We start from the raw sequence: 27708 nt of genomic DNA, 5'->3' as shown, positions 1-27708 counted from the left end.
AGCTTCTCTGAGCAACCAAATACCCATTTCCCCCTTCCCAGATCCAAAGCACTGGCTCCTCCTCAGGGGGGCCTCCTTACCCATTTGATTTCTATTTTTTAAAGAGATTAGTTTGAGTCAGGGTTTTGGCAGTCTTGAATCGCCTGTAGAATGAGCACAGAGGCTGGGGAGCACTCCCCATCTCCCCTCCCTCAACTCTTGGGGTCCAAAGAGCACCTCTTTCCCACTTCTCCCTCTACCAGCCTATGGCATCCAGGGCACCATAGTCCCTCATCCAGCTCTGCCATGCTCTAAAGCCAAAGCCCCAGCCACTCCCTCAATCACTCTCTCTCCAAGGCTGCCCAGTATTGTGCCAAAAAGGGAAGGGTCTTGGGGGAAGGAAAGCCCATGGCTTAGAGGACCCCAAACCTGTCTCCTGTGCTCTTATAGAGTAATGCTAGTACCAGTGACAAGACTCCAGAAAGGCTGGGCTTTGGCCCTCCACAATAGTGCCCTCTGCACAAGGCACAGCAGCAGCTGTAACTAAAAAACGCGGCTGAGGAGCAAGAGGGCTAAGAATAGCCCCAAACATCAAGTCCTTGAGGAAATGACATCCTCTTCTCTGGTTGGGCCTGGTCTAACTGCTTTGTTGGAAATAAATAATCAAAACAGAAAAAATAAATTAGGATCTGGTTAATGTTTTGGGCTGAAAGGAAAACTTGGAGGAGGGGAGTGATGAGATGGTGAGAAAGTGCAGTTCCAGATCTTTCAGGGGATGCTGCATTCAGATTGTTAAAGAACTATATTCGGTAGTTTACTAGAAAAGAGCAATGTGAGCCCCTGATGGTAAATAAGGCAACCGACTAGAGGAACAAGCATGTTACAAAAGATAATTTATTTTCTTTTACAGAGATGGGGTCTCACTACATTGCCCAGGCTGATCTGGCTCAAATGATCCTCCTGCCTTAGCCTCCTGAGTAGCTATAGGCATGCGGCACTGTGCCTGGCTAAAGGATTCTGTCACTAGAGACCAGAGCAGTGTGGTGGGAAGGGCCAACGACTGCTAGGGGACACCTTTCCCTAGGAGAGAATGGAGACCCAGCCCCCTCCCCATGATACCATTAGACCCACAGTCATCAGATAACTAAAGTGGGGTTGGTGGCTTCCAGAACACTGGCTCCAGCTAGAGTTGGAGGGGAACAAGAACACAGAAGTAGGTCAGGGCTTTAAATAATCATCACAATCAAAGAGAAGGATACAAACCAAAGGTACTCAGTCCATGGCTGGACTGACTAGGGAAGACAGCCATAGCTCATCTCCCAGTTACCCTGAAAATTCTCCCGCCAAACTGCCACCCCCAGCCCCATAACTAAAGCACAAGCCACAGGAAAGTTTAGAAACCATTCCTTTCTTTATTAAACATAGCTTGCAAGTGATAAATATTACAAAGTTTTTTCTTTTAATCCTTTCTCCAAAAATTAGCTTATTATTTGAATCTGTCACTGCTGAAATGCTCAGCAGCATCTGAAACAGATGGGAGTGTATTTGCCTTTTTGAAAACCAGTTTCTATTGGTCGTAGTTTTTTCATTTTATTTCCCAAACACAATGCAGAAAATCAGAATGAGTTAAAAAAGAAATAAAGGAAACTTAAAGAGAGTTGTGCAAAAGGGTCTTGTTCCCCTCCCACCCACCCTATTCAGGGAAGGCCATTCCCCATCCCACCTCCCTGCTCCCCACCCCCCAACCCCAATCTATCCTTCCACCTTCACCAGGGCTTCACCCATCACCCTGTACCCTCTCCAGGCTTTAACAGCCCAGAACCTAAAGAAGAGAGTAGGAGTACTCAGCCCAGGCTGTGGGGAAATTGGGCCCCTGAAGGAGACAGACTGAAACAGCTGCCTTTAGGGGGGTTCAGATGAAATCTGAGGAAAGGAGACAAAATGTGGGCTGTGTCTGCGCTCTCCTATTTTATCACCAAGATGGCGGAAAAGTTACACTTCCTGTAGCTCACAAAGGGAGTAAATAACTAGAGCACCAACCTGGGGCATTCAATTGTCAACCACCCTTAAGGGCTCTGTGGTTGGCTGTGAGATGGGGCTTGAGGCCTAGTCCCTGCCCTCAGATGACTAGAGGCATAAAGGCAAAGATGTCACTGGTCTAACGCCCTGGACATGACTCTGCTGCCTCTCCCAAATCAAGCGTAACCATAGAGGACTGGCAGTTCTCCAAGAGCATTGTCATACACATAACCACTTCAACGTGAGTCACTTTCAGTTCCTCCCTGGTTTCTGGGCCCAACACTTTCCTCACCTCAAGTTGTTTTTTGGTTTTGGCAGGTGAGGAGAGTAGTATAGAATTTTAAACTTGGTGGCCAGATGATCTCCCTCTTCACTTCACAGATAATAAAATTGAGACCCAGAAAATTAACTCTACCACAGATCATATAGCAAGTTAGTAGGAGACCCCAGGTCTCCAGATTGTAGCCCCCTGAACCCCTTTTGTGTTGGTGGTTCTTTTTACTCTACACAGCCCTGGACCAGGAGGTCAAGGCTTTCACAGGAGCTAAGCCTCACCTCGGTTCATGCAGCCTAAGGCTGTGCAAATGGATGTGGCTCTCACTAGGTGAAATTTCCTCAGGATGACTTATTAAAATCCTTTCTATCATCCCCTGACAATCCACCCTCAAAGGCCCATAAGACTAGGTTCTTTCTTTTTTGAGGAGGTGGGGTGGGGGAAATCCCTTGCATAAGAAAGCTTGACACTGAATTTTGTTATATAGGTATATTGTATATATGCTGATGCAATCAGAGGAAAAAAACAGTGCAAATACAATTACAATTCATAATAATACTTGGTTTCGATGCCCCCGGGAACTGCCCCATTCCTCGGCTACCTCCCAGCCCCCAGCACTTCCCCACAGTATCAACCTAATGCTGGGGGATAGGGAGGGTGGGCAGGTTAGGGTAGGGAGTGGGCTCTGCCAAGGCAGTGCTGGTGACCCGGAGGGACTACTCCAGGGTGGGGAGGCAAGGCACAAATTAGGGGTGGGTGGTGGGGGAGGTGGCATCTCTAAGGAGGGATGGGGTTGGAGCAGCTGCCAGTCTCAGTGTGCTGGGCCCGGCCCACTCCCCTACCCACCCTCCACAGCCCTGCCTCCCTACCCCCTCCCCTTCCCCAGAAACCCTTTTGCACGGATCATACACAAACGGGCACATTACAAAATGACATAACACAGTTTCACAATATCCATGGCTAGGGCTTTTTTTTCTCTTTTTCAGGTTTTTTTTTTTTTTTCTACACAATGTACAATTCCTTTTAAATGGATCAAGAAATAGCTTATATACATGAATGAGTCCTTGTTATAACATCTCGGCAGCAAATATCATAAGCTAATGAAGGTCTTGATGGAAAGGATGGGAGCCTAGGACTGGGGTGCGGGTAGGGGGTGTGGAGAGAAGGGTTATGCCTTCTGGAGGAGTGGGGAGAAAAGGGAATGATTAGGGAAAAGGAACAAAAGTAAAATATCAAGAAGCATCTTTACAAAGCAGTTCTATAGCTAATTCCTTTTAAAGGGGAAAGGAAAGGTAACCAAAGCAGGAAAACATTTATCTCTGTGTCTTAAAAAAAAATTGTCTACCATACATATATCCAAAAATGTGGGAAAAATACTTATTCCAGGGATAGAGGGAGTCCAGATGCTGTGGTCAAATTATAAAGTAAAATCGACAAATAAGAACCTCTGTCCCCCAGTTTTACCCAAGCCTTACTGCTATTCCACCCATTTCAGGCTTCTAGGGAGTAAGACACCAACATTAAAATACTGCTTTTAGTGCCTCTGGGGATGGAGGAAGCCAGGCAGAACTGGTGGGATCCTCACTCTACTAATAATGCTCCAAACAGATGGTCTTTCCTCCTGTCCTTAGGGCATGAGGTTTAGTGTCTACACGGCCCAGAGCCTGGAGATGGATAGTAACAAGTAGACTTTGAGGGACACAAGGCAATCAGTGATGAAAAAGAGAGAACTGAGGAAGACAGAAGGATGAGGAAGGAGGAGGGAAGGGAGGAGGTGGAAGGTTAATACTTTACCATGATTAGGGAGACCTCACCTCCATCACTAATCCCTGGGAAGAGTATGAAAATGGGGAGAAGAAAGGGTAAGAAATCAAACCTCAGCGGTTGAACAAAGGGTCACCGAGCTATACTAGTTAAGAAGCAGCTTCTATGTAACTGACCCTGAGGGGATAAAAACAGGGAAGATTCCACCATCTCCCCTATGGCCTCAGCACCTAAGCAGGCACTCGACTATAGGCTTTCCTTCTCCATGATTCCCCAACTCTACATGTCTTACTTCCAAACCCCATTCTAAGGTGGCCTGGCTCCCAGGGAAAGGACTCAGCTCAGGGCAGGGCAGGGACGGCCCCCAGCCAGACGGTATTGCACATTCTCTGTTCCTTACTTTTAATCTCAACTGACAAACTTGGGCATCTCGTACCTCTGAGCACCTCTGAGCTTGGGGAGAGGGAGACGTAACAGAAATGGCACTTCATCATGAGGGAGGGAGGAAGAGGCTAGACAGACATGCCACAAGGCAAGATGACTTGTAGGGAAAATATTTTTAAAAAAAGCTTCCAATTTTGTGGAAGAGAGAAAAGCAAAACCAAACAATTTATCCAGTGCTTTCAAAGCACAGAGGGCAAAGAAAAGATGTAAGAATATATCTTTATATATATATATATAATTTTAAAATAATCCCAGACCCAGTTCCATTAACCCCCCCCCCCACCACCACTTACAGTCAGGGGTACCACATTCCCCAGAAAAATACTCAAAAAGACCCAATCACTACCTGTTACTAGCATCTAGCTTCCAGATCATTTCACCACTGGGGGAGCCCAGACACTGGCTGCATCTCTGCTCCTTTAAGTGCTCAATGAATTTGGGGGAAGAGGGGAAAGAAAAAAGCCAGGAAGGCCCGTAGGGCCAGTATAGTCACCCACAGTGGCACTGGGGTGTGGGGAGTAGAGGCCAGAGTAGGGGAAATGAGCCTGATTTTAGCTCTTTCTCCCACCCCACCTCCAAATTTTATGGGGAAGATGTGCAGTTCATGTGTGTGTTAATTTTAAAAGTGCCTTCTTTAAAAAAATTACTTAATTTAAAAAAATAAAAGTGGGGAAACTTCCTCAGGTGACTTTCAAGGGCAAAATATTAAACTTCTCCTCATTCTTATCTGCTGAGAACATTCCCCCCAGTGCACTCTGGCAGCTTCTGGAGCCAGAGAGGCAGGTGGGTGTACACTATGAGAAGAGCAGAAACCCGTACCTTTAAGGGGCTTCCCTTACTTCAAAAACAGCCTGGTCCACTCCCTTTTCCCACAGTGTGGGCAAATGGGATGCCAATCTCCCCAATCCCCAGAACAGCAACATTGCACAATTCAATTCATTCTCTACATTAGTAGCGCTTAAAAAAAAAAAAAAAAAGGCAAAATTAATATCATTCTGGGGGCAGGAACAACTATTTGTACAGCAGAGGTCCTAAGCTGGTTTTGCCATGAGCTGTTTGGCTTTGAGCAGTTGGTTCTGCAGCTGGTGCAGCAGAGTAAGGACAGGACTCCAACCTGATTGTGTACCCCCAGCCTCTCATCTCCTGGCACTCAGAGGGTGAAAGAATAGGCAAATATGAGAATCTCAACTGTTGAAGAGAAATCCCTTCTTTCCTCTATTTCCTCCTGTTGTCACTTGACTCATTTATGTCCATCCAACTTGTGGGACACCCAGCAAACAGCCTTGGAATAGCCGTTCCTCTGTATTATAGATGGGGCTACGGTTAGGGGATAGATTAGAATTTTTAAAAGCAGGGTGGGGTGAGGGAGAATTTTACAAAGAATACAAGATGAAATAATTTTGGGCTGGTTGGCCTGGAATAAACTTCCGTGTTCCCACTGGGTCAGGAGATCGGTCTTATTTCCCCAAGATACAGAAAGGCAGGACCTAGTTTCAATCCTCCCTGGCTCATAATTGAGCCCATCTTCATACCTCTTTCTCCCTGTCTTCTATGGGTAAATTCCAGAGTGGCTGAGTTTTAAAGTTCCTCCCTCCAGGCTCTTTCCCCTCATTCTTAGAGCCCAACTTCAGTACTAAACACTGCCACCCAAATTGTCCAGCCCCCAAACACCCACAGGTGGGGTGCTATTCATCCTTGTTCGATACCCCCCACCCCACGCCCTCTTCCAGTTAAGTGCATTCAAAACTTCTGCCCCTAACACTCCTAGTCATGTCCTACTTGGCAGCTGGGACCCCTACTGCAATCTGCAGTGCTTGTATCACTGAACTGAATGTCATTTGTGTTTACAAAAAAAAAAGAAAGGAAGAAAAGGAAAAAGAAAAAGATTGGTTGAGTGGGGGAAGGTTTAACCGTCCACTGAACAAAGGGAGGACACACAACATCATTAAAAATGGTAATAATTATAGCATAAAACAACTTTAGAAACACACATCGGAGGGCTTAGATTCTCCCCAGGACCTCATTCTGACCTCTGTCAGAGGTAAAGATCCACCTCACTGTTAAAGAAAATTGAAGAGAGAAGACAGAGCGGCAGAAGAACAGATCGCAGCAGTGTGCAATAAAGGGGAGATGGCAGGGCAGGGCGTGTGTTTTCTTGCTGATTTCTATTTTTTGTCTTCTGTTTTTCTGTTTTGCTTTCCGTGTATGGTAGGCACCAGTACAGGCACTGCATGCGACAGAAGTTGGGGGAATGAAAGAGGAAAGGGATAAAGGATTCAAGGATGGGGCAGTACAAGTGGAACAGGCGTTATTTCTGTCCACTGATGGACTGCGATATAGACCGGGGAGGGATCATGTCTAAAAGGTATTCACGCTGTCGGTCTGCCAAACTGGGGCCTTTGTGTCCTCCGATGCCAGTATTCAAGTATGCAATGTTGACACCTGGACCCAGGAGACAAAAGTGGAGGGCAGGTATTAAAAGAGGAAATAACATTCCCTTCCACTCTACCCTCGGGCTGCAGAGTTGGAGATGGAAAGGAAGCAGAATTTACCAGTATCTGGCCACACTTGGTTAGCTTTATTTCAACAGCAATTTTCTTTTTCTTTTTTGAGACGCAGTCTCGTTCTGTCACCCAGGCTGGAGTGCAGTGGTGTGATCTTGGCTCACCTCTGCCTCCCAGACTCAAGCAATTCTCCTGCCTCAGCCTCCAGAGTAGCTGGAATTATAGGTGTGTGCCACTATTGCCCGGCTATTTTTTGTATTTTTAGTAGAGATGGGGTTTCACCATGTTGGCCAGGCTAGTCTTGAACTCCTGACCTCAAATGATCCAATGGCCTCAGCCTCCCAAAGTGCTGGGATTACAGGCATGACCCACTGCACCCAGCCAATTAATTTTGTTTGGTTGTTTATTTATTTGAGACAGAATTTCGCTCTTGTTGCCCAGGCTGGAGTGCAGTGGCGCAATCTCAGCTCACTGCAACCTCCACCTCCCAAGTTCAAGCGATTCTCCTGCCTCAGCCTCCTGAGTAGCTGGGATTACAGGCACCCGCCACCACACCGGGCTAATTTTTTGTATTTTCAGTGGGTTTCATCACGCTGGCCAGGGTGGTCTTGAACTCCTGGCCTCAGGTGATCCACTTGCTTTGGCCTCCCAAAGTGCTGGGATTACAGGCATGAGCCACCACACCCAGCCAATTTTTTGTATTTTTAGTAGAGAGACAGGGTTTCACCATGTTGGCCAGGCTGGTCTTGAACTCCTGATCTCGTGATCCGCCTGCCTCGGCCTCTCAAAGCGCTGGGATTACAGGTGTGAGCCACCGCGCCCTGCACAGCAACTTTATTTCAATCCCCACTCATATTCCTAAGCTTTAGGAAAAGGGGACTTCCTGAAATTTCGGTCCTACCAAGAATAATGAACACGCTTCTGATGGTATAGGAGAGACAAGTGAAACAGTGGTGAGAGGAAGACGAATAAGACAGAGAGATAGAACCATTAAATCAGCTTTGATTTTGAGGCTGCAGATTGTGGAGAAGCATCCGTGGATCATTCAAACAGAACAGTTAACCCTGCTGTCCTGGCCAAAAGAGATCAATAACCACATGTCTACTGAAGGGATATTAAAAGTTAAATTTATAATGGTAGGATCTGGGTCATTTTCACTACCAAAACCCTAGTGCACTGTGGGTGGCACTTAATATGAATTTAGCAAACATTTGCTGAATAACAGAAGAGTGAGGGTGTATGCCCTAAAGAAAGAACAGAAAGTAAAGGAAGGAGCAATTCCCCTAAAGGGGCTGCTACAGAACTGTATACTAACAGTTGACCCATGAGAAACATTTTCAGATTAATCCTTCTTACCTGGCATACCAAGGAGGCCACCTGGCACAGACAACTGGGGTGCCTGTGCAAAGTTTGAAAGCATGGAGCGGGCAGATGTGGGTATGCCACGCTGGAGGCTGCTCTGGGGCTGTGGAGCCTGCAATGATGAGGAGACAGTGGATACAACTTTGCTGTGATAGAATGTTAAGTGACGGCAAAGATAAGGGAGTACAGAAGACTACTATGATTTCCCACAATAGAAAGGACAAATTGTGATAAATGGCTGATAAATCTTCTAAAGAAATCAGGATCAGGCAAAAGTTCCTTACCTGCCGAAGCGTATGATGTCTCATGATGGTCTCTTGTTTACTGACACTGGACACAGCTGGAGCCGTAGTGGGGGAGAGGGCTGCCTGCTGCTGTAATCGCTGTTCAATTTCCTGTTGGGAGTCATCAGATCAGGTGGTTAAGCAGGACAGCACCCAATTTCCTTTTTTTTTTTTTTTTTTAAACAGAGACACAATCTGACTTTGTTGCCCAGGCTGGTCTTGCACTCCTGGGCTCAAGCAATCCTCTCACCTTTGCCTCCCCAAAGTGCTGGGATTACAGGCATGAATCACTGCACCTGGCCCACCCAATTTCCTAACCAGAAAACCTAGAGGTGTTCTTACCTCTAATGTTGTTGGCTAGTTGGTGGAATATGGAAAAGGCAAAAGAGTTTGGTGGGGGTGGTACACTGAGATTTCTGGGTATAAGCAGCTAACTTGCTTCATTGATCAAGGGATCCTCCTCTCTTTCTCCAGGAAAGCTGGCTCTAAGAAGTTGGCTGGAGGTGATGAACCAACTGATATAATTAAGGCTGATGAATTACTGGGGTTTTATTTTATCACTTTTTCTTTTCTCTTTCTAAAAATTTTTATTTATTTTTTATCACCAGTCCTAGAGCATAAATGGGGTTTTATTTTTGACTCCTGCCTACCCGATCTTCCAAAAAGTCCAGGATGCTACTCAAACAAGGGAGTCTGATGGGTGGAGTGGGAAATAGGAAGAAAAGGATCTGAGTTTCCCAACATATTTTTCCCTCTCTAAGATATTCTCATCCTATAACTGCTACATGAGATGTTCGCATACTCTAGAACCACTACTCTTCTCTGGGCTACTTCATAATTCACTCTTTCCTTTGTCATTTCTTGTCAAACACGCACTGCAAATAACTGTTTCAAAGAAATTTATAGTACAAATATAAATTCCTCCCACCAAAATCTATTATTTGTTTTAGGAGAAAATGAAGATGAGAATAGAGTGCTATGAAAAGCCAAGAGCCCCAAGCTTTCTGTCCCTTTGTTAACCTCAGCCATTATATTTTACCATGTTCTTAATCAGAATACTCGCTCAAATGGAAATAGGACAGAATGATAAGGAGACAAAAAGGGAACCTCTGGACCTGTAGGGATCACATGAACCACTCCTGCAAACTAGAAGGCACGACCCTTTGGAAAAAACAAACTGGGATAGGTGGCCAGTGAGCAGTCAGAATTCTTACCTGTTCCTGCTGTAGGGCTTTCACAAATGCATTTTTCAGCCGGTTGGTGTGTTCAGCTTTTAGAGCCTTCTTCTGGTTGGAGGTCATACACTGCTCACATAGAATCTTACCATTCTTTTCTTGCTTCCAGTGAGGGGTGAAATCTGTGCGGCACTGGGCACATACAAAGGGTTCAACCCGCAGAAGTGAGGCACAGCTTTTGCCTAGATACCAACAAAAATAGTCAGTGGCTTTACATTTCCTATCTCCTGTGCTTCTCTTAATCAAACAGATCTTTTCCAGGAGTTTATTCTGTTGAATTAAAGAAAGAGACTTTACAAAAAGGATATTCTATAATTTACAAAATACTTTTATTTCATCTGATTGTAACAGCATCACTTTAGGGAATTCAGACAGTACCATCCTCATTTACAAATGAGGAAAGAAGTCGAAGAAATGTAGCTTCTGGCTGGGTGCGGTGGCTCACGCCTACAATCCCAGCACTTTGGGAGGCTGAGGTAGATGGCTAACGAGGTCAAGAGTTCAAGACCAGCCTGACCAACATGGTGAAAACCCGTCTCTACTAAAAATACAAAAAAATTAGGCAGGTGTGGTGGCACACGCCTGTAATCCCAGCTACTCAGGAGGCTGAGGCAGGAGAATCGCTTGAACCTGGGAGGTACAGGTTGCAGTGAGCCGAAATTGCGCCAGTGCACTCCAGCCTGGGCAACAGAACAAGACTCAGTCTCAAACAACAACAACAACAACAACAACAACAAAGGTAGCTTCTAACTGATAAAGCTGGGATGTTTCCTGATTTTCTACTGTATCACACTGAGAAGAAAATACTGTGTCAATTCAAAGTCGAAGGACTCTAACTCAACCGATACTTTTGCTTCTTAATATCTCCTTACCAAAGACGGTACTTATCCCTGTCATATACATTTATAGTATTAAATAGTTATCAGTGTCTGAATTATTCACTTTGTGATCTATTTATAGCTAATACTGACTCCTCTGGGCACTTTCCTTTACTGGCAGGCTTTCCCAGAAGTCTACATGTTTAGAAATTCAAGTTTAATAACTTCTGTTAGTCTGGACTGTATGTTGTTAATACTCTATAATATGGTTTAGTATTGGTTTACAGCTTTTTATATGGTCTTTCTTAGTTATCTATGTAAGTGTGTCTAGTTTCTCAACTGTAAGCATTCACAGGTCAAAGACTAAATACAGTAATTCAGTACAATGTTGCAAAAACACTGACATTAAAAATAGAAGTTCCAGGCCAGGCATGGTGGCTCACACCTGTAATCCCAACACTTTGGGAGGCTGAGGCAGGCAGATCACTTGAGGCCAGGAGTTTGAGACCAGCCTGGCCCACATAGCAAAACCCTATCTCTACTAAAAACAGAAAAAATTAGCTAGGTGTGATGGCACACATCTGTAATTCCAGCTACTTTGGAAGCTGAGGCAAAAGAATTGCTTGGGCCGGGCACAGGGGCTCATGCCTGTAACCACAGCACTTTGGGAAGCCGAGGCAGGTGGATCACCTGAGGTCAGGAGTTCGAGACCAGCCTGACCAACATTGTGAAACCCCATCTCTACTAAAAACACAAAAATTAGCCAGGCATGGTGGCAGGCACCTGTAATCCCAGCTACTCAGGAGGCTGAGGCAGGAATATTGCTTGAACCCAGGAGGTGGAGGTTGCAGTGAGCTGAGATCATGCCATTGCACTCTCTAGCCTGGGCAACAGAGCAAGATTCCATCTGAAAAAAAAAAAAAAAAAAAAGAATTGCTTGAAACCGAGAGGCAGAGGTAGTAAGCCAGCTAAGATCATGCCACTGCACTCCAGCCTGGGTGACAGAGTAAGACTGTCTCAAAAAAAAAAAAAAAAAAAAAAAAACCCAACAAAGAAAAAAACTGGCATGGTGGTGCATACCAGTGGTCCCAGTTACTCAGGAGGCTGAAATGGGAGGATGGCTTGAGCCCGGGAGGTCAAGGCTGCAGAGAACTGAGATCACACCACTGCACTCAAGCCTAGACGACAGGGTCAGACCCTGTCTCAAAAAAAACAAACAAAAAAAAAAAGAAAAAAAAAAAAGAAAAAAGCGAAAGAAGTTCTATTTATCAAATTATGCAAGCATCATGCTAGCCACCATTTAAAAGAACTAAACAAAATACAGTCAGTCCTCAATGTTGTTGACAGGTTCTCAGAGACTATGATTTAAGTGAAACAACATACAACAAAAACAATCTTTTTTTCTTAACAATGTTATAATAAAATGATGTTATTTGAGGACCCCCTTCACTGTAGTTGTTTCACTTAAAGTCACAGTTTCTAAGAAACTATTGATGATGTTAAGTGAGAACTTACTGTCCTACAAAAAACACACAAGATAGATAAAATACAAATAAAAATATCAAGCCTCAATGATAGCTGACCTGCCGAAGGGAAAAAAAAAACAAGCTGAAAGATAGATAGACAGACAGACAGACAGACAGACAGGCAGGCCTCGGTCGGCTAGCCGGGTGTGGTGGCTCATGCCTGTAATCCTAGCACTTTAGGAAGCCGAGGTGGGCAGATCACCTGATGTCAGGAGTTCGAGACCAGCCTGGCCAACATGATGAAACCCCGTCTCTACTAAAAATACAAAAATTAACTGGGTGTGGTGGCACGTGTCTGTAGTCCCAGCTATGTGGGAGGCTGAGGCAGGAGAACTGCTTGAACTCAGGAGGCAGAGGTTGCAGTGAGCTGAAATTGTGCCACTGCACTCCAGCCTGGGCAACAGAGCGAGACTGCATCTCAAACAAAAAACAAACACACACACATACACACACACTCCGCTTCTAACATGTTGCTCCCAAACAGCCTGTAAAGAAGGGAGGGAGGTGGTTTGGTAACAGAAAGGAGAAGTTATTTAATATTGTACGGTACCCTCTGATACTCTGCCTATGTCAATCAGGCTTGGCAACCACTTGCTTAAATAGATTGATTAGAAGATATAGCCTTACCTTGGCTGTCAATGACACTCTGTACGACTTCTTCCAAGCCTACCATGTAGATGAACTCGCTATTGGCTGCACTAGGCAAGAAGTGAAGTAAGGGAGCAGGAGGTTTAGGGGGTGGGATCTCCAGAAGTGTCTTTTCCAGCTGTTTGCGAAGAGCCAATTTGGCTGCAGCCTGTGAGTTGGCAGCATCAGTCATGGCGCTGGGGCTAGGAAGTGGCGAGGACACTCTGTTCACCGTCCCTGGCTGGATATGAGAGGCAAGGTTCATATAGATGGCAGAGGATGTTGTACGCTGACATGGAACAGAAGAACTTGACTGCTGAAATAGATTGAGAATGGGGTCAATCATGGTATGCAGGAGAAAGGACCAATTCTTACGTTCTTGGCAGAGGACACTGATCCTGGTTTGGACTACTTAGCTTCTCCAAAATAGGAGGTGGTCAATTTATTTATTGAAAAAGAACTCTGACACATAGGAAAGGAGAATGATGATGACCATGAGCTAAAATTGCTAAGAGAGAAATAAAGGCCAAGCGTGGTGGCTCACGCTCACGCCTGTAATCTTAGCACTTTGGGAGGCTGAGGCAGGCAGATCACTTGAGGTCAGGAGTTTGAGACCAGCCTGGCCAACATGGTGAAACCCTGTCTCTACAAAAAATTAGCTGGAAATTCCTTGAATCCAGGAGGCAGAGGTTGCAGTGAGCCAAGATCATGCCATTGCACTCTAGCCTGGGCAACAGAGTGAGACTCCATCTCAAAACAACAACAACAACAACAACAACAACAACAAAAGAGAGAGAGAAATAAAGATTTTGCTTTCTGTCACACATCCTTGTGCTTCTTATTCCCTAGATCACTCTCTTCTAGGCAGATTTTTAGCTTACTGCTGCTCTGCTGTATAACCTCTCTCCTCCACTACTATTTTAATATAATTCCTCAAAGCTTTTACTTTTGGGACTGCTCTCAATTAAATCCCTACCAAAATAACCATTTTTGTCCTAGAGTTTATCTATGTATAAAAACTTAAAACCTATGGCTCTTTCGATAAGCAAAGCAAATAAAGGATTTCTCTGTTTCCACATGAGGGCTCAGCTCTCTCTTACCGGTTGGTAATTGATGGCGGGATTCATGTTGGGTGTTGTGGTGCGTACAAGGCCAGGCTTAGGCGGGCCCCGCTGACCCTGTAGCTGGGCTGGGTTTGGTGCAATAACACGTTGAGACATCAACATGTGTGGAAGGGTGGTATTGGTAGCTGAACGGATGACACTGTGACCCTGGAGGGGAAGAAGAGGAAAAGAACTAACCACAGGTTGTACGCTGTGTATAATACAGCATAAAATGCAAAAGGGAAAACACTGCCTATAATACATAGCTGAGTAGAAACATAGGAACACAGCCAGACTTGGTAATTTCATTTAATGGTCTATGGGATAAATCTACCATCATTGTAAACCCTGATTAGTGGCTGGGAAGTCCTTGGCTTTTTTTGGTATAAACTATCTAATCTTATAGGGTTAGAGAGAAAACTATCTACCCCTTCTCTAGAGAAGCTGGAAGCATTCTCTAGACAAGAAAAACTACAGTGGAAAGATGAAAGTTACTCATCCTTCTACTGAAGACTAAATCATGCCGTAATGGACCAACAGAACAATCAGTAGTAATAACACCTCTATCATGGCCGGGTTCTTCTATAATCTTCACAAAAGCCCCAAAACAGAGACAGGATTAGACAGGGCCCTCCAACACTAAGATCCCACTATGGGTCACATACCTGTAATGTTCTCAAATTTTGAGGTTCAACCCCTTGGGCCCCAGGCCGGGAGGGAAGCTTAGATAGACCCTGCTGTCCCACATGGGCAGGAGATGGCTGAACAATAGATGCTGCATTCTGTACAACTGGAGTCTGGGAGAGGGAAGAGAAAATAAGACTGTGGAAAAGGCCAATAATCAGAGGTGGAAATCTGGTACATTTCTAGACTTTAAAAATTCCTGGTCAGTGTGAGGTTCTTGTCAATCGGGAGGAAAAACCAGAAGAAGGGAGTCAAGGTTTTTTTTTGTTTTTTTTTTTTTTTTTTTTGAGACGGAGTCTTGCTCTGTCGCCCAGGCTGGAGTGCGGTGGCACTATCTCAGCTCACTGCAAGCTCCACCACCCGGGTTCACGCTATTCTCCTGCCTCAGCCTCCCGAGTAGCTGGGACTACAGGCGCCCGCCACCACGCTTGGCTAATTTTTTGTATTTTTAGTAGAGACGGGGTTTCACCACGTTAGCCAGGATGGTCTCGATCTCCTGACCTCGTGATCCACCCGCCTCGGCCTCCCAAAGTGCTGGGATTACAGGCATGAGCCACTGCGCCTGGCTGGGAGTCAAGGTTTTCTTAAGGCCTAAGATTAAAAAAAAAAAAAAAAAAATCACTACTACTACAGACTAAAAAACTATGGACCCAGAGAAGAAATGAGCCACCCAACTGAACCTACCTGGGGTAACCTACTCTCAAACCAGTTTTTCTTTCCTTTCCCTTAGTCCCTTATTTCTAGGGCACATTACCTTCTGGACCACATTCTCTTTCTGTAGCTGACTCTGTCTCAGTTTCTTTAACAGGACCAGTCGGGCTTCTTCCAATCGTAGCTCATCCCTCAGCTGCTTGATAAGCTGCTGCCGTTCCTCAATGCCTTTCCCCTAAGGAAACAAGAAGACTTTCAGCTATGGCAGCAAGGTACCCAGAATTCCTTCCTGCAAGAGACAATCTTTACTTCTTAGCTCTGAAACCTTCATCTTCCACAAGAAGCAGAAGTGGCAATAGGATTATCTTTGTATCACTGGGGTCTGGCACAGTGCCTGGCATTCAGTAGGTACTCAAAGAAATGCTTACAGAATTAAAGGAGAGACCACGTATAAATGCTAATCAGCCAGATTTCTGGCAAAAAGAAGAATGACTAAAGAGAAACATTGTCTTCTTTTAAAATAATGTTCCTGAATCTCTTAAAGCCACATTTCCTCTAGATACACATAAAAACTTAGGAATCCCTTCATATTTACTTAGGTTAGAGTGCAGAAGGTATCCTTCCAGCCAAGAGTTTACTTTATATGACTTAATTATGAACTTTTGTTTTCATTTTCCAAAGATAAATAACATTGAGTATAATGGCCTACATATATGCTTTTCAAACTATCGTCTCCACTTGCTTCTAATAGTTCCTTTTAAAAGGCCTTGAAGTCAAGAGTTACTATAAAGTTTTCATCAATGGGTATTTATATCCAAAGAGTAAATAGTCAAAAAACAGAACTAAGACTCTTGAGGAATTAAATAAAATAGAAGGAGCATAACAAGAAGAAAGAAATTTTTCTTTCTTTTTACCTTAAACATCTCTAGGTTGGCTGCTTTGAGTCTTTCTTCCATTCTGGAACTGGAACGAGGACTGGAAGCCTCATTGTCAGACAAAACAATGATGTCTGGTGAAGGAGTTAGCCTTCCTCGCTCTGGCTCACTAGACAAGAAAAGGAAAAAATAAGCTATTTCCAACAAAAGTTAAGAAAACTTCTTTCTATGCTGAATTTAAAAATCCAAGGGGGCCCGGGTGCGGTGACTCACTCCTGTAATCCTAGCACTTTGGGAGGCCAAGGCGGGTGAATCACCTGGGGTCAGGAGTTCGGGACCAGCCTGACCGACATGGTGAAACCCCATCTCTACTAAAAATAAAAAATTAGCTGCGCATGGTGGCATGTGCCTGTAGTCCCAGCTACTCGGGAAGCTGAGGCAGGAGAACCTCTTGAACCTGGGAGGCGGAGGTTGCAGTGAGCCGAGATTGCACCACTGCACTCTAGCCTGAGCAACAAAGCGAGACTCCCGTCTCAAAAAAAAAAAAAAAAAAAAGAATAGTCTATCCTGTCAAGAGTAGGTACTGAAGAGTACACAAAAGGAAGTATTAATAATTTGAGGGAATAGTGCCAAGAATATTGTCTACAGCTTTACAGAAAAGGGTTAAACCTCCAGAATCAAATATATTGAACTTGCAGCTGCTTACCAGAGTTTTATCCCGCATCTTACCTCAAAAAGAGTCTAGAAATTACTTTGAAATCTAAATCTCCCGCACTGGCTCCTCTTACTCCTAATCCTATTTACTAGATAACTCTCATTTAGGTCATTCTGGGGTTAGCCTTAAAAGCATCACGCTTATTTGTGTAAGATGATAAAAAAATTGGCACATACTGCTTAAGACCTAGGTAACAAGAATTCCGGAAACTAATTGCCTCAGGTTCCCAAATGACTGTATCTTCTAATTCTCCTCTGATTTCAAAGATACATTCCCAGATCCTACTTTCCTTGAAATTGTCAGTGTAGTTGGGAGTATATAGGTCAAGGGCAATTGTTCTTTGGTCCTTTTTTCCCTCTTGAGACAGGGTCCCACTCTGTCACCCAGGCTGGAGTCCAGTGGCCCGATCACAGCTCACTGCAGCCTTGACCTCCTGGGCTCAAGTGATTCTCCCACCTCAGCCTCCTGAGTAACTGGGACTATAGGCATGTGCTGCCACGCCTGGCTAATTTTTGTACTTTTTGTAGAGACAGGGTCTTACTATGTTGCCCAAGCTGGTCTTAAGCGACCCTCCCGCCTTGGCCTCCCCTTTGGCCTTAAACAATCAACTTAAACCGTTAATGATCACAGATCACTAGCTGTCCACTTCTCAGGGTTTCTTGTCCTAGTTACTGTTGGCATATGGTGTTTTTTTTTTTTTTTTTTTTTTTGAGACAGGGTCTCACGCTATTGCCCAGGCTGGAGTGTAGTGGTGCTTGCTACATTCTCAAACTCCTGGCCCCAAGAGATTCCCCCCACCTCAGCCTCCTGAGTAGCTGGGACTACAGGTGCACACCATTGTGCCTGGCTAATTTTTGAATTTTGTAAGGGGTGGGGCTCTTGCTATGCTGCCCAGGCTAGTCTTGAATTCCTGGGTTCAAGTGATCCTGCTGCCTCAGCCACCCAAAGTGTTGGAATTACAGGTGTGAGCCACCATGCCCAGCCAGGACATGGATACCTTTTGAACAGGGCACCCCGATCACTGGAATAAGCATTCAATTTCTCAACAGGGTAAATCTGAGTTGCTAAAATCAACCAAACTTAGGTAAGGAAATAGAATAGGGGAATAGAAAGATAAGAATGACTATCTTGTGAACTATTAAATTTGTCTAGATTGCTGGCCACAGACACAGCAAGCTGAGAAGGTAGAAATACAGAAAAAGAAGCCACTAGAGGGAGAAAAGAGCCTTTCATTCTCCAACCCCAAATATGAGGAGTAACAGGCCTGAATAAAGTGTCTGCATTCTTTTTTTTGAGTTGGAGTCTGGCTCTGTCGCCCAGGCTGGAGTGCAATGGCGCAATCTCGGCTCACTGGAACCTCCGTCTCCTGGGTTCAAGTGATTCTCCTGCCTCAGCCTCCCGAGTAGCTGGGATTACAGGTACCCGGCACTGCGCCTGGCTAATTTTTTTTTTGTATTTTTAGTAGAGACAGGGTTTCACCGTTTTGGCCAGGCTGGTCTCAAACTCCTGACCTTGTGATCCACCTGCCTTGGCCTCTCGAAGTGTTGGGATTACAGGCGTGAGCGACTGTGCCTGGCCTGAATTAATTTTTAAAGTGTGATTTACTTCTCATTTCTATATTCCTTTATACTCCCCCTCTATGATTAACATGGGTCATTTCGGGTGCGCAGATCACTTGAGGCCAAAAGTTTGAGACCAGCCTGGCCAACATGGAGAAACCCTGTCTCTACTAAAAATACAAAAATTAGCCGGGCATGGTAGTACGTAATCCCAGCTACTGAGGAGGCTGAAGCACAAGAATCACATGAACCTGGGAGGCGGAGGTTGCAATGAGCCGAGATTGCACCACTACACTCCAGCCTGGGTGACAGAGCAAGACTCTGTCTCAAAAAAATTAAAAATAAATAAAAAATAAAACATGGGTAATTTTGGAATCTGGAAGACTTTTCATTCAGAAGCTCTTTCTATTCTGGTCCTGGCTGCATATATACATTACAGATTATTTCTAAGGTAAGGAATTCTTCCTTGCTCAAATGAGTGCCACTTACTGCTTAGGAACTGCCCAGTACCAAGACAAACAGAGACATTACTGGATGGAGATTTGGGAACTGTATGCCATTTATCAGGAAGTTATATCTGAGAACAACTTTAAATGATTATCTTATTGCCAGATATAAACACACCGGTATTAGGTAGATAGCACAGATAAGGCAAAGCCAAAGTCTCTCTCTTTTTTTCTTTTGAGTCGGAGTCTTGCACTGTCACCAGGGCTGGAGGGCAATGGTGCAATCTCGGCTCACTGCAACCTCCTCTCAGGTTTAAGTGATTCTCCTGCCTCCTGAGTTGCTGGGATTACATGTGCCCACCATCACACCCGGCTAATTTTTTGTATTTATAGTAGAGACAGGGTTTCACTATGTTGGCCAGACTGGTCTCAAACTCCTGACCTCGTGATCCGCCCGCCTCAGCCTCCCAAAGAGCTGGGATTTCAGGCACGAGCCACCGCATCCAGCCTCTTTTCTTGTATTTATTTATTTTTTCTTTTGTTTTTTGAGACAGGGTCTCACTGTCACCCAGGCTGGAGTGCAGTGGTGCAATCATTCGTGGCTCACTGCAGTCTCAATCTCCTAGGCCCAAGAGATCCTCCTACCTCAGCCTCCTGAGTAGCTAATTTTTAAATTTTTTGTAGAGAAGGGGTCCCCCTATGTTACTAAGGCTGGTCTTAAACTTCTAGGCTCAAGTGATTCTCCTGCCTTGGCCTCCCAAAGTGCTGAGATTACAGGCATGAGCCACCATGCCCTGCCTCATTCCTCAATTTTCAAAAACTAATGAGCTAGGATTCTGGCCTCATTTGTTAAACATTCTAAGAGAGAAATTATTTTGCTCTTTTCCTAAACATATATATAATTTACAATATTTGGGGTAGTTAAGTATGAACTCCTACCTATTACAGAGATATTATTAAAAGCCTCACTTGCTGTGACATCACTTGTGACTTAGTCTGGCATATTCTCAGAAGCTATAAAGCTCCTAATCCTTATCCCAGTAGTAAAAACAACTAAGCAGAGAACTGCTGTGTCTCTCTAGAATCCTAAAACATTAGTAGTGTTGGTTTCATACATACCTTATTTCACAGGTATCGTAACTTGCCCAACTGATGGTAAAATAAGATATTTAGGCTATTATGACATGGCTATTATGTTAAGAACTTCTCTTGCCTTCTGCTTTCAAATTCTTTCATTTTTTCTTGATAGAGATGAGGTACCACTATGTTGCCCAGACAGATCTCAAATTCTTGCACTCAAGCAATCCTCCCACTTGGGCCTCCCAAAGTGCTGGGAATACAGGCATGCACCACTGCACCCAGCCCTTTCCTCTTTTTATCACTATCAAAGAAACTACGGTTCTCCTTGCTGGGAATCTATCGGGTTTTTTTTGTTTGTTTGTGTTTTGGAGACAGGGTCTTGGTCTGTCGCCTAGGCTGGAGTGCAGTGGTGCAATCTCTGCTTGCTACAACTCCGCCTCCTGGGTTCAAGCAATTCTCCTGCCTCAGCCTTCTAAGTAGGCACCCGCCACCATGCCTGGCTAATTTTTGTATTTTTAGTAGAGACAGGGTTTCACCATGTTGGCCAGGCTGGTCTCGAACTCCTGACCTCAGATGATCCTCCCGCCTCGGCCTCCCAAAGTGCTGGGATTACAGGTGTGAGCCACCGTGCCCGGCAGCTTTGTTCATTCTTATACATCTCGGGGCTAAGTGGAAATAGCTGTCAGTATATCTGGAGTCCCACGCTTCCAGAGGATTGTTTCAAAAGATCACCCCATGTTGGGTACAGCGGCCCATGCCTAATAGTCCCAGCTACTCAGGAAGCCAAGTGGGGAGGACTGCTTGAGCCCAGGAATTTGAGGAAATAGTGCACTATGACAGTGCTTGTGAACAGCCAATGCACATCATCAGCCTCGGCAACACAGCAACACCCCATCTCTTTAAATGATTTTAAAAAATCACCCCAACATAACATTTAAAAAAAAATTGTTGGGTTTGGCTGGGCGTGGTGGCTCATGCCTATAATCCCGGCACTTTGGGAGGCCAAGGTGGGTGAATCACAAGGTCAGGAGATCGAGACCATCTGGCCAACATGGTGAAACCCCATCTCTACTAAAAATACAAAAATTAGCCGGCATGTAGTCCCAGCTACTCAGGATGCTGAGGCAGGAGAATTGCTTGAACCCAGGAGACAGAGGTTGCAGCGAGCCAAGATCGTGCCACCGCACTCCAGCCTGGGCAACAGAGTGAGACTCTGTCTAAAAAAAAAAAAAAAGTTGGGTTTTCAGGAAGTCTGACTTTTTAACATATACTGTATCTATCTGTAATATAATACAATTCCAATATCACTAATAAGATCTTACCAAAATGTCTACAGAAGGAGCAGGACTGAAAACAGGAAAAAAAAAATGTGTTAACAAAGTTTCTATGAAAAATGTTGGGCCCGGCATGGTGGCTCATGCCTGTATTCCCAGCACTTTAGGAGGCAAAGGTGGGCAGATCACTTGAGTCCAGGAGTTAGAGACCAGCCTGGGTGACACAGCGAAACCTCGTCTCTACTAAAAATACAAAACAATTAGCTGGGTACAGGGGCACATGCCTGTAGTCCCAGCTACTTGGGAGGCTGAGGAGGGAGGATTGCTTGAGCCTGGGAGGTGGAGGTTGCAGTGAGTGGAGATCGTGCCACACTGCACTCCAGCCAGGGCGACAGAGCGTGGCCTTGTCAGGAAAGGGAAAGGGAAGGAAAGGAAAGAAAAATGCATTTAAGAGTTCCAATTTGGGATGTGAAGAATCCACCTAACATTTCTTTAATCTTTCTCCCCAATGAAGTAGTATAAGTTACTTGCTCCAGAAGGGTAAGGGAGATTATAAAAGCAAGTAGGTTGCTCAGGTTCATGATCTCATTCACCCATATCCTTTTCTTTCAAACAATCTAAAAATGAACCTACTTATATATTCTGCTGGCACTACCTACAACAAGTATTTTTCTCCTCTTCCAGGACCTCTAGGGAATCTGCCTGAGGTTTCCTAAGAGGTTTTTTTGTGGTTGTTTTTGCTTTTTTTTAAAAAATTAAGACAGAGTCTCACTCTGTCACCCAGGCTGGAGTGCAGTGGCGTGATCTCAGCTCACTGCAACCTCTACCACCCGGGTTCAAGCAATTCTCACTCTTCAGCCTCCCAAGTAGCTAGGAACACAGGTGTGTGCCACCACACCTGGCTAATTTTTTCTTTTTTTTTGAGACGGAGTCTCGCTCTGTTGCCCAGGCTGGAGTGCAGTGGCGCAATCTCGGCTCACTGCAAGCTCCGCCTCCCAGGTTCACGCCATTCTCCTGCCTCAGCCTCCCAAGTAGCTGGGACTACAGGCGCCCACCACTACGCCCGGCTAATTTTTCTGTATTTTTAGCAGAGACGGGGTTTCACCTGTTAGCCAGGATGGTCTCGATCTCCTGATCTCGTGATCCGCCCGCCTCGGCCTCCCAAAGTGCTGGGATTACAGGTGTGAGCCACTGCGCCCGGCCCAATTTTTTCATATTTTTAGTAGAGACAAGGTTTCACCATGTTGGCCAGGCTGGTCTCAAACTCCTGACCTCAGGTGATCCACCCGCCTCGGCCTCAAAGTGCTGGGATTACAGGTGTGAGCCACCGCTTACTAAGAGTTTTTAATGTTACTACCAAGAATAATGTTTGCTTGTGAAGTGTGGTTTTAAAAAATAATCCTGGGACAAGACCAGTAAGTAGACATCAAAAGGTAGAGGAAGTAACATGTGTAAGGTTATAACCATTCCTTTCTTCTTCATTCTCCACCAGTCCAGCTTCTTAGAGATTCTGCTTTGGATGAGTCCTACAACAAACTCAGCAAGGTCATTTGGAGGGCAACTGAACACTGAAGACTAATTCTCACAGCTATCAGCTGTTTCTGAACTATTTATGAACTGATTTTTTTTTTCAGACAGAGTCTCGCTCTGTCGCCCAGGAGTGCAGTGGAGCAATCTCGGCTCACTGCAACCTCCGCCTACCGGGTTCACACCATTCTCCTGCCTCAGCCTCCCGAGTAGCTGGGACTACAGGCACCTGCCACCACGCCTGGCGAATTTTTTGTATTTTTAATAGAGACGGGGTTTCACGGTGTTAGCCAGGATAGTCTCGATCTCCTGACCTCGTGATCCACCCGCCTCGGCCTCCCAAGGTGCTGGGATTACAGGCGAGAGCCACTGCACCCGGCCTAAACTGAATGTTTTAAAAGCTAGGGTTGGCTGGGTGTGGTGGCTCATGCCTATAATCCCAGCACTTTGGGAGGCAGAGGTGGGCAGATCACCTGAGGTCAGGAGTTCGAGACCAGCCGGGCTACCATGGTGAAACCCCATCTCTACTAAAAATACAAAATTCACTGGGTATGCTGGCACGCACCTGTAATCCCAGCTACTTAGCGGAGTAGAGAGGCAAGAGAATCACTTGAACCCAGGAGGTGGAGGTGCAGTGGGCCGAGATCGTACCATTGCACTCAGCCTGGGCAAAAAGTGAAACTCAATCTCAAACACACACACGCACACACAAAAAAAAACCAAAAAACTTGGGTTATAAGCTGGGTGTGGTGGCTCACAACAGTAGTCCCAGCACTTTGGGAGGCCAATGTGGGAAGATGACTTGAGGCTGAGAGTTTGAGACCAGCCTGGGCAACATAGTGAGACTCTGTCTCTACAAAAGTATTCAAAAATTAGCTGGGTGTGATGATACACACCTGTAGTCCCAGCTACTTGGGAGGCTAGGGCGGGAAGATAACTTGAGCCCAGGAGTTGGTGGTTACAATGAGCTATGATCATGCTACTGCACTCAAGACTGTGACAAAGTGAAACAGGCTTTATGTCTTAAAAAAAAAAAAAAAACCTGGCTGGATGCTATGGTGCATGCCCGTAATCCGGCACTTTGGGAGGCCGAGGAGGGAGGATCACTTGAGCTCAGGAATTCGAGACCAGCCTGGGTAATATGGCAAAAATCTGTTTCTACAAAAATATAAAAATTAGAGGCCGGGCGCGGTGGCTCACGCCTGTAATCCCAGCACTTTGGGAGGCCGAGGCAGGCGGATCACGAGGTCAGGAGATCGAGACCATCCTGGCTAACACGGTGAAACCCCGTCTCTACTAAAAATACAAAAAAAAAATTAGCCGGGCGAGGTGGCGGGCGCCTGTAGTCCCAGCTACGCGGGAGGCTGAGGCAGGAGAATGGCGTGAACCCCAGGGGGGCGGAGCCTGCAGTGAGCCGAGATTGCGCCACTGCACTCCAGCCTGGGTGAAACAGCGAGATTCCGTCTCAAAAAAAAAAAAAAAAATTAGATGGGCATGGTGGGATGTGCCTATAGTCCCAGCTACTCAGCGGGGTGGGGTGTGGGTTGGGGTTGAGGTGGGAAGATCGCTTGAATCCAGGGGTCTAGCCACTCACTACACGCCAGCCTAGGCAACAGAGCAAGACCTTACCTCAAAAAAAAAAAAAAAAAAAAAAAACAAGCACCAAAAAAACAAAAAGAAAAAAAACCCAAACTAGGGTTATCTATACTATGATTCACTGCACAGGTAGACAACCACTGGCCAGTTCCAGGTACCTCTCCTTACTGTGTGCTCTACAGTTTCAAGTACTCAACCTTGAAAGACACCAGAAAAAAAGGCCTGGGAAAACATGTTGCATGTGTGAGTGAGTGAAAGAGTAACATACATGTACAAATGAATGTATATGTACATGGGGGAGCTGGGGGAAGTGGTACAGATACAGCAAGAATGCAGGGACTTACCACATGAAGATAATTTGCTTTCTGACACAAGAAAAGCTAGGCCCACGTTTTGGATGTAATAAAAGCTGGGACTCCACAATAAATACATCCTAAAACTCCTGGAATTATCTGACAAAAAGACTATTTTCCTCCTCCTAAGACAGCCATGAAGATTAGAGTGAAGGTATATATTAATCACTTCCATTTGGCCTATCAGCTCTCTAGTGCCCCCTTTATCTAAAAATGACCATTTTTTCTCTTAAGAGTAAGAACTACGATTCTCTGTAGGCTAAGCAGTTTTTGAGGCACCTGGTTTCATTTGGAAAGAAAATGGATTTATGGTCAAACTTGATGATATATCTTCTTTTAAGAATCTTTAGATGAAAAACACCCTCCTCTCATTGGAATTCATTCCATTTTCACAGGCTTTATGAGACGACCCTATCCCTGGAGGCAGCTGAACTGAGCCATACCTCCGTCTAGCACTCATATCCACAGGCTCATCATTGATGTTTTCTTTGCCTGGCCTTCCAGCAGTCCTGTTGTCTCCATGAGGCCTGAGATTCCCATTAAGTTTTTCTTCATAGCCCTTAACACCACTGCCATCCTGTTTGGTGGGTAACTCATGTGACACCTCAAGATTTGCCAAATCCTTCCTTTTGAGCAATGCCAACATTTTCAGACGTTCCATGGCCTCATGCCCCTCCATTTTGAGTCGCTTCGCCAGGACATCATCTCGCTCATCTGCTGGGTCCAAGCTCCGCTTCAACAGATTCAAGCGAAGAGCATCTTCTGTCATTCTATCCATCCTATGGAAAGAAAAATACAAGTAAGATCAGAATAAAGTCCCTTAAATAGTCCATTTTAAAAAAGGTGGAATGGTAAAGTTATTAACAAGAATCTCTCTCTCACACGCACATACACACACACACAAAGTTCAAAGTTAACTATGCTAATGTCCTACGTGATATTGTCCTAGAACATTTATATTAAAGGAGATTTCTCCATTCAACCTCAGCAATTTAAGTAAACTTAAATCTACATAAGCAAGGCCTGTTGATATCTGCCCTTAATTCTATATGGATACAGATTGAAAATCTTTTTTTTTTTTTTTTAGCTTTTATTTTATATTCAAGGGTACATGTGCAGGTTTGTTATATAGGTAAACTGCATGTTACCAGGGTTAGCAGATTCAAAATCTGAAGACACTTAAGATGCTTTTTAAAACGAAGAACTCGGGTGCTTAGCCTGATAAGAAGCACTATTTTTTTCTTTACTCATGAAGAAAAAGTGTTAACGACAAGCTAATTAATCATTATCTTCCCTTTTCACTTTGATTTTTTTTACACTAACAAAATCTAAATGTAGGCCGGACATGGTGACTCGACTTGTATTCCCAGCTCCTCCAGAGGCTGAGGTGGGAGGACGGCTTGAGCCCAGGAGTTCAAGCCCAGCCTGGGCAAAATGGTGAGACCCCATCTCTACAAAAAAATTAAAAATTTGTCAGGCATAGTGGTACATGCCTGTAGTCCCAGCTACTTGGGAGGCTAAGGTGGGAGGATTGCTTGAGCCCAGGAGGTTGAGGCTGCGCTGAGCCTAGTCATACCACTGAACTCCAGCTGGGGTGATACAGTGAGGCTCTGTCTCCAAGAAATAACAAAAAAAAATCTAATGGCCGGGCGCGGTGGCTCACGCCTGTAATCCCAGCACTTTGGGAGGCCGAGGCAGGCGGATCACAAGGTCAGGAGATCGAGACCATCCTGGCTAACATAGTGAAACCCCGTCTCTACTAAAAACACAAAAAATTAGCCGGGCGAGGTGGCGGGCACCTGTAGTCCCAGCTACTTGGGAGGCTGAGGCAGGAGAATGGTGTGAACCCCAGGGGGCGGAGCCTGCAGTGAGCCAAGATCGGGCCACTGCACTCCAGCCTGGGCGACAGCGGGACTCTGTCTCAAAAAAAAAAAAAAAAAAAAAAAATCTAAATGCAAATTCAGATTTAGATTTTCTCCAACACTTTCAAATCCAGGGTTGTTGTCCTGGTAGGAAACAACAAAGATAAAGTAGTAAGAAAATCTTTTAAGTCAAAGAAACACAGGTTAAAATTGCTACTTACGTTAACCAGATCAAATATTTAGTAAGTTATTTTACCTTCCCAAGTTTCAATTTCATTTGTAAAAATGGAGTACTTAAAATTTTTTTCTATTCCAGGGCTGGGCGCGGTGGCTCACACCTATAATCCCAGCATTTTGGGAGGCTGAGGAGGGTGGATCACGAGGTCAGGAGTTCAAGACCAGCCTGGCCAAGATGGTGAAACCCCATCTCTACTAAAAATATAAAAACTTAGCCGGGAGTGGTGGCGGGTGTCTGTAATCCCTGCTACTTGGGAAGCTGAGGCAAAGAACTGCTTGAACCCAGGAGGCGGAGGCTGCAATGAGCTGAGATCTCGCCACTGCACCCCAGCCTGGGTGACAGAGCGAGACTCTGTCTCAAAGAATGAATGAATTAATTAATTAATTAATAAAATTAAAAAGATTCTTTTCCAGTTGCAATGAAAAATAAGACAAAGCAGAGGCCGGGTGTAGTGGCTCACGCTTGTAATCCCAGCACTTTGGGAGGCTGAGGTGGGTAGATCACTTGAGGTCAGGAGTTCGAGACCAGCCTGGCCAACATGGTGAAACCCTGTCTCTACTAAAAACGCCTGGGTGACAGAGTGAAACTCTGTCTCAAAACAAAAACAAAACAAGACCAAAAAATGAAACACACACCCTTCATTATATTTGTATTTATGTATTTATTGATTTATTTGAGATGGACTCTTGTTCTGTTGCCAGGCTGGAGTGGAGTGGTGCGATCTCAGCTCACTATAACCTCCGCCTCCCAGGTTCAAAAAATTCTCCTGCCTCAGCCTCCCAAGTAGTTGGGACTACGGGTGTGTGCCACCATGTCCAGCTGATTTTTGTATTTTTAGTAGAGACGGGGTTTCACCATGTTGGCCAGGATGGTCTCAATCTCTTGACCTTGTGATCTGCCTGCCTCGGC

The 27708-nt window shown here is 45.1% G+C and overlaps 1 protein-coding gene across 1 annotated transcript in view; it reads right to left on the bottom strand.

Annotated features, from left to right (window-relative positions):
• Positions 1-1549: 1549 nt before the first annotated feature.
• Positions 1550-27708, bottom strand: part of GATAD2B (GATA zinc finger domain containing 2B) — a 119709-nt gene continuing 93550 nt past the window's right edge. The window contains exons 2-11 of the mRNA XM_003259332.3: positions 25143-25478; positions 16189-16318; positions 15378-15509; positions 14605-14736; positions 13937-14107; positions 12837-13152; positions 9845-10047; positions 8631-8741; positions 8341-8458; positions 1550-6922 (exon numbers count right to left, since the gene is read on the bottom strand). Of these exons, the coding sequence (XP_003259380.1) occupies positions 6789-6922; positions 8341-8458; positions 8631-8741; positions 9845-10047; positions 12837-13152; positions 13937-14107; positions 14605-14736; positions 15378-15509; positions 16189-16318; positions 25143-25477 (1782 nt within the window). The 5' untranslated portion in view covers position 25478 and the 3' untranslated portion in view covers positions 1550-6788. The remainder of the gene's footprint in view (positions 6923-8340; positions 8459-8630; positions 8742-9844; positions 10048-12836; positions 13153-13936; positions 14108-14604; positions 14737-15377; positions 15510-16188; positions 16319-25142; positions 25479-27708) is intronic.

The sequence above is a fragment of the Nomascus leucogenys genome, chromosome 12 (genome assembly GCF_006542625.1).
Source record: "Nomascus leucogenys isolate Asia chromosome 12, Asia_NLE_v1, whole genome shotgun sequence".
Taxonomy (NCBI): domain Eukaryota; kingdom Metazoa; phylum Chordata; class Mammalia; order Primates; family Hylobatidae; genus Nomascus; species Nomascus leucogenys.
The sequence above is the reverse complement of the archived record's forward strand: the minus strand, read 5'-3'. Positions and strand labels throughout refer to the sequence as shown.